Source organism: Morus notabilis, unplaced genomic scaffold (assembly GCF_000414095.1).
Source record: "Morus notabilis unplaced genomic scaffold, ASM41409v2 Scaffold17, whole genome shotgun sequence".
NCBI classification, from domain to species: domain Eukaryota; kingdom Viridiplantae; phylum Streptophyta; class Magnoliopsida; order Rosales; family Moraceae; genus Morus; species Morus notabilis.
In genome coordinates, this window is record NW_010357427.1 from 52,209 (window position 1) to 63,732 (window position 11,524).

At 32.0% G+C, this 11,524-nt stretch overlaps 1 protein-coding gene across 1 annotated transcript; it reads right to left on the reverse strand.

Moving 5' to 3' along the window:
• Nucleotides 1-1,945: 1,945 nt before the first annotated feature.
• Nucleotides 1,946-6,031, reverse strand: LOC21388615 (acyl-protein thioesterase 2). The gene is made up of 9 exons (XM_010089957.2): nt 5,506-6,031; nt 5,126-5,240; nt 3,861-3,897; nt 3,674-3,743; nt 3,432-3,536; nt 2,967-3,117; nt 2,626-2,708; nt 2,356-2,449; nt 1,946-2,236 (listed from the first exon to the last, which is right to left on the reverse strand). Exons 1-9 carry the CDS (start codon nt 5,534-5,536, stop codon nt 2,152-2,154), a joined length of 771 nt encoding a protein of 256 aa, XP_010088259.1. The 5' UTR covers nt 5,537-6,031; the 3' UTR covers nt 1,946-2,151.
• Between the last annotated feature and the right edge of the window lie 5,493 nt (nt 6,032-11,524).

Consider the following 11,524-nt stretch of genomic DNA (forward strand, 5'->3'; position numbering starts at 1 on the left):
ATAGCCGACTTTAATTAAGTTAGAATTAAGGCTTGTTGTTGTTGTTAATAAGGAATCTCCTAGTTTCTTCAATTATGCAAGTGATCTTTCTCCGTTGCCACAATGTTATGTTTCATGTTAATCAGCCTCCCAAAACAATCAATTCGTCTTCTCATCACCCTCTGAAAGAAGGAAATTCTAATTATTTTCCCAAACTTTATTCCTTCATTAATTTATTATTATCATTTTTTAATATTTTATCATGTGTTTTGTGACAGTGATGTTGATCAAGGAAACTCCAATGACATAAAACAAATTCAAGAAATCATCCCAGCCAGTTCTTTGGTTTATCAGGAATCTCCTAGTTTCTTCAACTATGTAGGCGATTTTTCTCTGTTGCCACTACGTTATGTTCTGAGAGGTTTTGCCTCTCAAAACAATCAATTCGTCTTCTCATCACCCTATCAAAGAAGGTAATTCTTTAGGGTATGTTTGGTGCACTGTATTGTATCATATCGTATCGTATTGTATTATATAAATTTTTTACAATACAGTGTTTGGTTGGTGATTTTATTAAACATTATATTATTTTTACTATTGTAATTTATTTACGTATTAGTTTGTAATAAAGCAAAATTATGTATAATCATAACCTAATTCGACTCTAATTTTGATCCGAACCCAACATTTGGAGGAAGCATGGGAGAAAGTAGAGTTGCCATATGGGGGTCTTTTTACAAAATTTTTTGAAAATTGGGGTCAAATTGTAATTTTTAAAAAGTAGGGGTGAAAATATAATTTTGAAAAAGTTGAGGGTTTAAAATATAATTTTGAAAATTGATGGGTCATAAATATAATTTTTTAAAAATAATTTAGGGGTCAAAATATAATTTTTAGAAAATATAAACCCAACATCACTCCGGTCCTGAAACTTGACCCTAACGTCGGTCCTAAAAGCCAACCCCGAGCCTTGATATTTGTGAAATATTTTATACGTTTTCAATATGGTATTTTAAGTTAAATTGCATAATACAGTCTAATACATAGATTTTTTTCATATTAAATATCAAACTTCGTATTGTATTAATTTTGAATCTCGTATTAAATTATACGATGTATAAATGTCACCAAACATTATATTATTATTAAATAATACAATATGAAGTGTTTATACGGTGTATCAAACATGTCTTCATTTTCCTTAACTTTATTTGTTCATTAATTTATTATTATTTATTGTTTTCTTAATATTTTATCATGTGTTTTTGACAGTGACGTTGATCAAAGAAACTCCAACGATACTAATGAAATCAAGAATCATCTCAGCCAGTCCTTTCGGCTGATCAGGAATCTCCTAGTTTCTTGAAGAAATCATAAAATGTTTTTTGTGCTTAATATGTTTAGTTTGATACGTGTCAGTCTTAATTCCGTCCTTTTTTTTTTTTTTTTTTTTTTAAGTTTTCGTCACCAAAAGCATAGCCTGTGTTTTTTAAAATCTAACCGTAGATGTTACGTTAGTAATGCCTATTTTTTTCGTAGTTTTTATTTGGCAAGCCGCTGTAAGTTTTCATTGAGATCTTTAATACCGTCTTAGACAAATTCATGATTTATTTGAAAAGAATTATGAATTGATAAGATCAGATAAGTCTTACAATATGTGAGCCATTAATAAAAATATTCAAATTATATTATAGCCATAATAAGTCGGGATCACCACTTTCACAACTTTATAATTTCAAATAATCCTAATAGATAAACATAATTTAAAATTTCAATTTAAATACTAAAGATTAAGCATATCTTAATTGATAACTAAATAATTCAAATTCAAAACGTCGTAATCTAATTCATTATCAGCTAGGAAGGGAGATAATCTGCAGAGACTAATGTTTTCGAACTACTTATCAAAAAAAAAAAAAAAAAAAGTTTTCCAACTAGATAAATATCACATTAACAAATAGCCAAATAAATCTAAGATTAAGAATAATTAACATCTAGTTTCTACAAAGTGGAACAAAAACAAGAACGCAAGTAAAACTTTATTGTAACCTATATAGCATCTAGCTCATGCCTTCAGCCCTGTAGGGTGGCTACTTGTACATAATATGTGTTATTATTTGAAACCTATTTTTATTCCTTCATTATCTCCGACTACAAATTCTGACAAAAATATTAGCGAGACCCCTCAAGCCCCAGCCTTGCAATCAGCCAATTGCAAACTTCATTCATTTCTCTTGGGATTGTGAAATGGCCAAGCCTGCATAGTTTGAACGAAACACTTCAGAAAAAACTGCTTCTGTCTCATCAATTCTTATTTGCTTACTTGCTCTTTTTATACTAAAAAAGAAGGATAAAAACGAAGAAAGGAGTAGTTACCCGTCAAACGATTTCAACGTAAGGTATCGAAATCCGGCAGAACTCAAGCAGTGAGCTGATTTCTCGCCGTACGTGTACGGAACTACATCATCGCCTACAATAAAAATAACAAAGTCAGTGCACTTGCCAAACCAATTTGTGAAGTCTTCACAAATGAATGGTTTAAAATACTTGTCTGCAACTAGCTCTTCATAAGATTTTAGTGTCATATATCAATATAGTCATGATAAAACCGTGAGCAAAATAGTATATAAGAGGTATATTACGTACAGCTTCCATGACAAAGAAAAATAGGTAATGAAGCAGCACGTCTCACAGCCTCATGTGACCCTTCTATTTTATTCCTCAAGATCCTGCATGACAGTAACCATTGACCATTAAATATGGAACGCCCCTAGACAGAATTCCCCTATTCAAGTCAATTTCTACTCTGTAGAAATACATGAATAGAGAGTAGTGGTCCATCTGTCTAAACTTGAATAGTCATATAACAATAGATGAAACAAGTTATCAAATTATCTCTTCAAGCATTCATAAAGCAATTACTATATGTAAGTAAGAAGGCTATAAGGAAGAACGTGGTTTAAGAAGCCTTCTGCATCAAGTCATACCTTGATCCTGGAAGCCAGCCACTTAGACCAATGACTGCCCTTAAGTTGACGGGGTAAGGGTTTCCATTTCCGTATCGTCCCAAAGCAAAACAAGTTGCAGAATAAAGAGCCATAGCAGCACCCATACTGAAGCCTCCAATGCCAACTTTAACTGTTTCCAAAAAGTGTCTTAACGATGAAGGTTTCTTTAATCAGACTGATTGACAGTTGGACACAACACAAGGCATAGGCACTGCCTCAAACTAAATGCTTCTCAAGAAAAATACGCAAAGCTAAATGAAAAAACCAGAACAAGGTGAGAACTAACATGGTCTGTATCTCAGTATGAATATAAAGTGTTTCTTACTTTTTTTTTTAATTTTATTTTTATAAGACCTTGTTATACAATAAATGAAAGGAATAACCAAGCAAGTAATCTATGTTCTCATGTTGATGTTGAATTTGCCTATGTGAGTTAGTGAGTACCATCAGGTGGCTCAGTTGATAACAAGTTTGCAATATGTGCTGCCGAAGCATCTAAACCCTCCCAATCATCTGGAACATCTTCCGAAAGCTCACCCACATCAAACCCTGATAGGAATGTCAGAAGCATATGCAGGATTCTTAATTCTCCTCAAAAGTGTTTTATAAGATCAAAAAAAAGTATACAGGACATTAATTAGAAAATGAACTAGTCTATCAGAACTGCAAAAGGTGGTTAAGCTCACATGCAGTACAAGAAAAACCACCAAGCGATGCAACAGGACGGGTAGGAGCAGTTGGACATATCCACTTGATCTGCAACATAGTTGAAAATACACTCATAAACGTGTCAGAGGAAGTAACTTACGAGAGAAAAAGAAAACAATTTCTTTAACCTTTTGAATGTAGTTGAGAGAACAGATATAAACTTACGTTAGGGAGAGGAAGACTTTCCAAGAGCTGAGATGAGCTGCAAAAAAATGGAAGAGAAAATGAGACAACATGCCTGCCTTTGACTTTAAACTGTAAACATTATTCTTCAGCTAATATCTATTGGTATGTAACAGTAAACATAGGAACCACATAATTTGTAGCAGAAAACCACAAATCTGTTGTCATTTGTAAATACTCAATAACAAAAAGAACTAAAAAAAAAAAAAAAACAGGTAACCAGTTTATGTATTTACCATAAAGAAAATTGGGGATCTACCAATAGAAAATCACAGCTTACTATATAAGAAAAATATATTCTTCATCGAAGGTCATATCTTGTTCAGCAGGAAAAATTAAGCTTAGCATCTAATCACACAAGAAATGAAAAAAGGAAAAAAAAAAAAAAAAATCGAACTATGCATAAATTTACGAGCACTGTTCTCTGCCCTACAATTTTCTTTTTCTTTTCTTTCTTTTGAATGAGAATCTCCATGAAAGGAAGCTCAACATGGAAAGTTTATCTTATGGACCCGCCACTATAGACTATAGAGCATGCAAAGATGTTGACATTCTCAAACTCGTTTCATTTTCTTATCTCTCAAAGCACAAAATCCCTCCTCACAAGACAGGACATGTACTTGAAAACAAAAAGAAAAGAATGCAAGAGCATCAACTCTTGGTGTCAAGTCAGGGAATATAACATCAAATACGACAATTATTATTAATTTTTGAGTTCTTACCTACCCATCTCACAATAAAGTTCACACAAAGAAATAAAGTAAATGATTTGATTCTCTTATACTTGGATCATGCTCGGTTACTTTTTATGTTAAGATGAACTCTATCAGAAACTGTTTCTTTAACAATTCAGAACTATACATTTACCTCACAAGTTGCCGAATGTGAAAAGCATCCGGACCAAGATTTCGTGTTTACACACAAGAGGATTCCTAAAAGGGTTAATAACAAAAGTCTCTCCCGTGTTTTATAGATATTCTGCGTTCCTCCTTATGGTTTTAGGAATTCAACACCTATCCCTATGTTTTACATATCATGTTAAAAACCTCCCTAGAAACTGTGTGTTCGTGTTAAAAGGTTTTAATACGATTTGTAAAATTAGGGAATACATATTGACATTTCGAAGATGGAGTGTAGCATTTCAAAAAAATACAAGGTATTTATTTGTTATTATCTTTTGGAAACTGAATGACAATAATACCTTCTTAACGTAAAGTAGTACTACAATGAGAAAAGAGCAACAATACCTTGAGCCATTATCATTGAGCCCGTGTAGCCATATTATAGTTGCTTGATGCTGCCCTTTGGGCTTCACCACATGAGTTCTTCCAAACTCAATTGTCCTCCTAGCGGTTCTACTACCTGAAGTTCCAAAAGAAAAATATTTAATGAAAAAAAAAAAAAAAAAAAAAAAAAACACTGCCTAGGAGGCGACTAAGAAAATGACCCTTTTCCACGCACATACATATGAACTGTTCCATCATACGAGTCAACGCTATTTCATAAGGATATTGGACTAGGCTACTTAATAGGCTGACCTTTTAAATGGAATCCAAGTCCATAAGATGTATTGTAAGATAATAATATAAACTTTAAGACCAAAAGGAAAAGAGGTAGAGAAACAAACCAGAACCCATGTTAGAATGCGCATAACTCATCTTGGCCTTCCGGTAAACTGAACTAAACAGCCCCCCTATTTGCAATGCGAGAGAAGAAAAGGGTATGCAATGAAGAGAACACAGAATGAGAAAGCCTATTTATAACCAAATGGGTAGTGCGAAAAGGGAATAAAACGTGTGAATATGCGTCACTTAGTTAAAAAAAAAAAAAAAAAGTATTGTGTACACCAGCTAAAACGTACTAGTACTACTGCGCCTAAAACCACCTAGCTAGAAACTCAAAAAGGGAGAGAGAGAGAGAGAGAGAGAGAGAGAGAGAGAGAGAGGCATGGTGGCATCAATGAAAAGGAGAGGCAAAGACAAGGACAAAAGAAGGAAATCTTTTGAGAGCAGAGAGAATCCGAGCAGAGCAGGTCAAATTCATTCGTTTTCCAAAAGGCTCTTGTAGTTGGAGAGAGAGGAGAGGAGGCCCTGGATTTTTTGCACACAAAAATTTATTCTTTGGGCAGTGGCTAGAAAATAAAGCAAAGCAAAAGCCCAACACAAAACCGAAGAATATTTGCAGAAAACAAAACAAGGAAAAAGGGTAAGCTAATAAGCTAATAAGTTTGTAAAAGATAATATCTTTTTTTCAGTCATTAGTTTATGAATTCTTGATGATTGATAGATGCCCATTATGCAGAAATGATAAAACTATACTTTTTAGAGTTTAAATTAAAATTAAAGAGAAAAAAAAAACTAAGACTTTTCTCTCTTGCAATTCTTTTTAGTAAATTTAATCCCAGATTTATCCCTAAATTTAATTAACTTTTTCTTTTTTCTTTTTCGCTTGGATATGATTTTTATATCATCTATAAAGATTACCAACCTGGGTTTATAATGTGGAAGAGACAACAAGGAAAGCAAATGAACTTTTTTATCTCCTTCCATCCTTTTCTTGCTATCTTGCTTTCTTGCTTTCTTGCTTGCCACTATATTTTTTGGTTGCTGAACTCAACCCCACCCCTTGAGTTGAGTATTCGTTTGTTTATGCTCAAAACATCCACCAATATCATTAAGTCACAAAAAAGTCCAAAACTAGAGCTTCTCATTAATGATAATTGGGACAAAACAACCCATTCCTCACTCTAATGGTTGTTTTTCTCTATCAAACTCTTTTTTTTATTATTATTGTATTTTTTTCCCTCTTCCCAAATATTTACTTATGTTCCTTAGGTTTTCATAACGCTGCATTAATGGTATGTTTACTTTACATCAAATGAAAATAGAAAGTAAGAAATGGTTAGTGAGCACCGCACAATATAAGGAATGAAAAAAATGAAATATTAATTTTTACACTCCTTTTAGTATTGATTCTTTGTTAAAGGGAATGAATACTAAATTTATTTATCTACCCTTAACAAATTATTATACATTCAATGCTTATTTAGTTGTATAAAAGAATATTTTAGTAATTACATTCATAACATTACTATTCCTAATTTTAGTAAACATAAGAAAGTGAATGTGGTTGTTTCTCATTACACTATTTAATAGTCAAGTAAACATATAAAAGGGAATTAATGACCCTTAATCTTATTACTTTACTTTTATTTTCAATCTAATTACCTTTTCCATTACATTCCTTTACGGTTTAGTGAACGCCGTCCTAAGATTAGAAACTTATTGAGATTTTAATTTTCTGTAAGCTTCAATAGTCATACACTAGTTTGAGAATATGGAAACTTTTATGTTGAGTATCTCTCATGCAATACTAAGTTAGGCCTTGTTTATTTCACCGATTCAAGTTTAGAATTCGAGTTTTGTTGCAGTAAAAAGCTCTCAGAAACAGTCACATCTAATTTTTTGCTACAGTAAAAAACTCTTACATAAAGGCACATCTCAACTCGAATTAAAAACTCGAATTAACGAACTAAACGGACCCTTAGTGTACCAATATTAAATTTTAACATTTGAGTAGAAAACTTGTTCTCAAAGTGCAAAGTTATTTTTGATGTTAAATGTGCATTTGCATTGAAGCTGATTTTAGAAGCATCTTCAATGCAATGTTAAATTAATATACCAACGCTAAATTCTAGCATTTGGGTAATCATTCTCAAGTATTATTTTATTTTTGGTGTCAAATTTAGTGCTGAATATGGATACGTTGCAATGTGGTGGCATTTCATAGCTATTAGATGATGCTCTTTAAAAAAAAAAAAAGAGCTTATTCACCTTTAAATTATATTAATCTTAAAAGTTTCGTTTACACGTTCAAAAACTTAATAATTAAAACAAGAAGTAAAAGTAATATTTAAAATAATATTATGCATTAGGGTACAATAGTTCATCAAATATGATATTTTCATTCTTTTCTTTTTTTTAATGCATAATAACATTTCATTAATCAACAAAGCATAAAGTTTATAAAAAACTCAATACAAAAAATTTGAACAAAAACCAAAATTAATAGATCCATTGGTGTCTTAGTACAAGATTAAAGGTCCGATGATGGACACAATTTGGAGCACTTCTCTTGACTCGTTTAATTTTCCCTTCACAATTGGCTCTCCCGAAGAGGTTGTAGTAAACTCTTTGTAAAGACCGATATTTGAAAGCCAATATTCTTCCAAATTAAGCTTGCCGAAGCGAGAAACTAGCGAAAGGCATACAAAAGATAAAAAACAACACAAATCCACTCAAGATTAGAACTTGGTGGGGGAACACCAATAAAAACAACCAAAACTGACATAGATTTAACGATTTGTGGAGGCAAAACAAACACCAACACTGATAGAATGACTGTCTTTAATTCACCAACGACTAAAAAAGGAGAAAAAAAAACACCAATACGGACTCCATCATCGTATAGATCGGCCGACGTAGAGCACATAGGTGTATTTTAAAAGCCAAATGACCGAAGATGTTCTTTCCGTAGCCGGCCGGACTATTCTCCTTCTTTCCCGCTCTCTCTCAAAACAAAATCTTTAGATGAATTATACAACTTTTGTTATTCATATTTTCATTCTTTTTCAGTTGCAAATATAATATTAATAATTGGATATTGACATATATTTGCATAGGAAATGGTCATATGTATGCAAACAGTGACTGATCTATTGCTATAATTTTATATTGGGTTAGCAGAGAATGCTTACACTGCTGGACTGCAACACTATTTGCTAAAGTTAGAATAACTAAAATATTTTGGGTAAGTAATCAATGTATTAAAACCAGTTGACTTAAAACACTGCTGACATGGAAAATTATGATTCGTTATTGTAACAATTGGCAGTATCTGATCTCCTTACTAGGTCAACAATTAGGAACATATTTTTCCCTTCTTTGTGGAAAATATTAGGCACCTTTTTGTTTGTCAACTCATATTAACAAAAATAAAAAATAAAAAGGGACTCATTTCTTATCCCCACCACACTTGGTAAAGGAAAGAATCAAACTTAATTAGAATAATTGGATAGCTACTATTTTGAGGGGTTTTTTTTAATAGGAGACAATATATGCTGTTGGCACTTGTTAGTTGTTATTAGATATTGAGATACTCCAATCTCCAGCTATGGTTTAGGTTGGTAATTTTTGTAGAAAATGTGTTAGTACAGGATATGACATTTTATATACTTACATACACACACACACACATATATAAAATAGAAATGCTAATCCTTAGTATTATTCACGCGTTTTCAACCAAAACGGCGTGAACATGGCACTCGTTGCTACAATTTTTTTTTTCCTCCCTAAGGTTTTGTTCCCCGGTTTTGTTCCCCTTTCATTTTAGGCCCTTTTTCATCCTTTTTATTTTTTATTACTTGCCCTAAAACTTAATTTTTCTTTTAAATTTAGTTTCTTTTTAGGCTTTTATATGTTTTAAATAATAACATGGTAATTAAAACTTATTACACGATTAATCCTCACGTGCATAGCACGTGTTCTTCAACTAGTACTTTCTAAAAACAATTGCAGATCAACTGTCTTTTTTTTTTCCTTTAATCTTGATCTATTTTATTTATGTTTTCTTGAAGCTTTTTCTTTGTTTATTTTTTTCCCCCCTGATAATTTCTTCATGAGCAAGCTGGTGCGCACACTCAAAAGTCTACTCTAGAGAGACACTTAAGGGTTCTAAAAATCAACATTATCATGGATCCATGCATAAAGCACTAACAATACTACCTAGATGCAAGCTAGTTATGATCTATTGACTAGACATTTGTGAACCATACTATGTCTTTAAATTAGGGGTTTTCTTTGATAATAAATTAAATAACTACGTAGTGAAAGTAGATTGAACAAGTAATAAATAAGTAGACAGGGCATTAGATCTTGTCGGGTTGATATAATAGACATTGGGCAGGTGTGGCTTTAGTTTTTAGGGAAAAAGAACAACTTAAGATAAGGTTCAACTTGTGAAACATTTCCATAATTCCTCATTAATTCACGTACTCTAGTTTTGTTTTTGTTTTTTTTTTTTTTTATAGCACAAATAAATAGATGTGTCTACTCTGTTGTTCTTTTCTTCTAAGATGACTATATTTTGAACAGAAATAAAAAATTTCTGATTTTTAAAGTAACGAGTTAGCTAAAAATATTTCATGGTTCTCCTCCACTTTATATATTTTTATATGTTTTTGAAGTGGGGTTTCACTAGTGTTTAAGTTGCTAATTTTAACTGCTTCAAGGATAGTAGCAGAAAAAACTATTAAGAGTTAATCCAACATCTACTAATGCCTCATAAGTGAAGTAGTTATTCCTTTGGCGGAAGGGGTCCAATCTAGTTATTTCTTGTGTATTTCCGTATAATTTGATTCCTTTGTGGAGTGCAATAAATATACGCAAGGCATAATAAGTGTCAAACTACAAACTCTAAGAGATACTTGGTAATGTTCTGTTTTATAGAGTGCTATAAAGATTACTTGTGTGGAGGGTGGGCCTTCCTTCATTTGGGTACTTTTCACAAAATTCTTGTAAAGTAAAGAAAAAATTAGAGAATTTATCCTTAAAAGTGCATGAGTCTAGACTTTTACTATTTATTCTTAATAAATATCTTTTTATTAGTATAATTATTTGATTAAAAAGGTTATGAATCAAGATTATAAAGTAAAAATTCTAACCCATATACTTTTAAAGAGTATTTGTCAATATCGCGCTAAAGTAAAGGGTCTTAGTTGATGTGAAATTGAAAGTTATTGTGGAAGAAATATTTGGTGGATTGTTGCTAGACGTCCAAGTAGTTGTCCAGGCATTTGTCTCTCGTCGTTTTGGTGGAAGAAAAGCTGATAATATATTCTCTCGTTATTGGTAAAGATTGTGATGTGAGCCTTTGAATCAATTCGTATTTGATTCTCATTTCCCTTTACAATATATATATATATATATATATATATATAATATGTATATATATTTTTGCTACGTAATATTGATTTCATTAGCATTGCTTCGACACTTTCGGGAGCAAACCAAATGCAAGGCTTTCCGAATAAGTCCTAAAAGACGGCATATTTGTCATACCAACATTTCCATATTCTGTTTTCTATTTTTGCTTTTTCTCTTTTACTCCCTTTGTCTATGGCTGTTTTTTTTTTTTTTTTTTTTTTTTTTTTTTTTTTTTTTTTTTTTAATATGTTCACCATGATGTATGCGGTTGATATTCATTGTTCTTCAAAGCAACATATGAGTCGTACTGATGAAGATAGAAACTTCTCATTTAACTGAATTTTGAACCAAAATTGTATTCAAGTGAACCTTTTATCCTAAACTGGGTTGGTCCTTAGAGTTTTCACTTTTCAAGTCCTCCAAGGTGCAACGATCATCTCCATGAACTTATCGTGTACTCATTCAGCGAGGTTGGTAAATTTCGCCAGCAACCCGTGTTAGTCTAGTGACGCAAAAGAAATCTTACGAAAAATAAAATACTACAAAAGAGATTAAAGATTTGACAAGACCACGAATTACGATATCGACGACCACTGAACCATTCCAATACAATCACGCTGAATGAGTCTATTGAATGAATATGGAGCGTGTTAGAAAGGA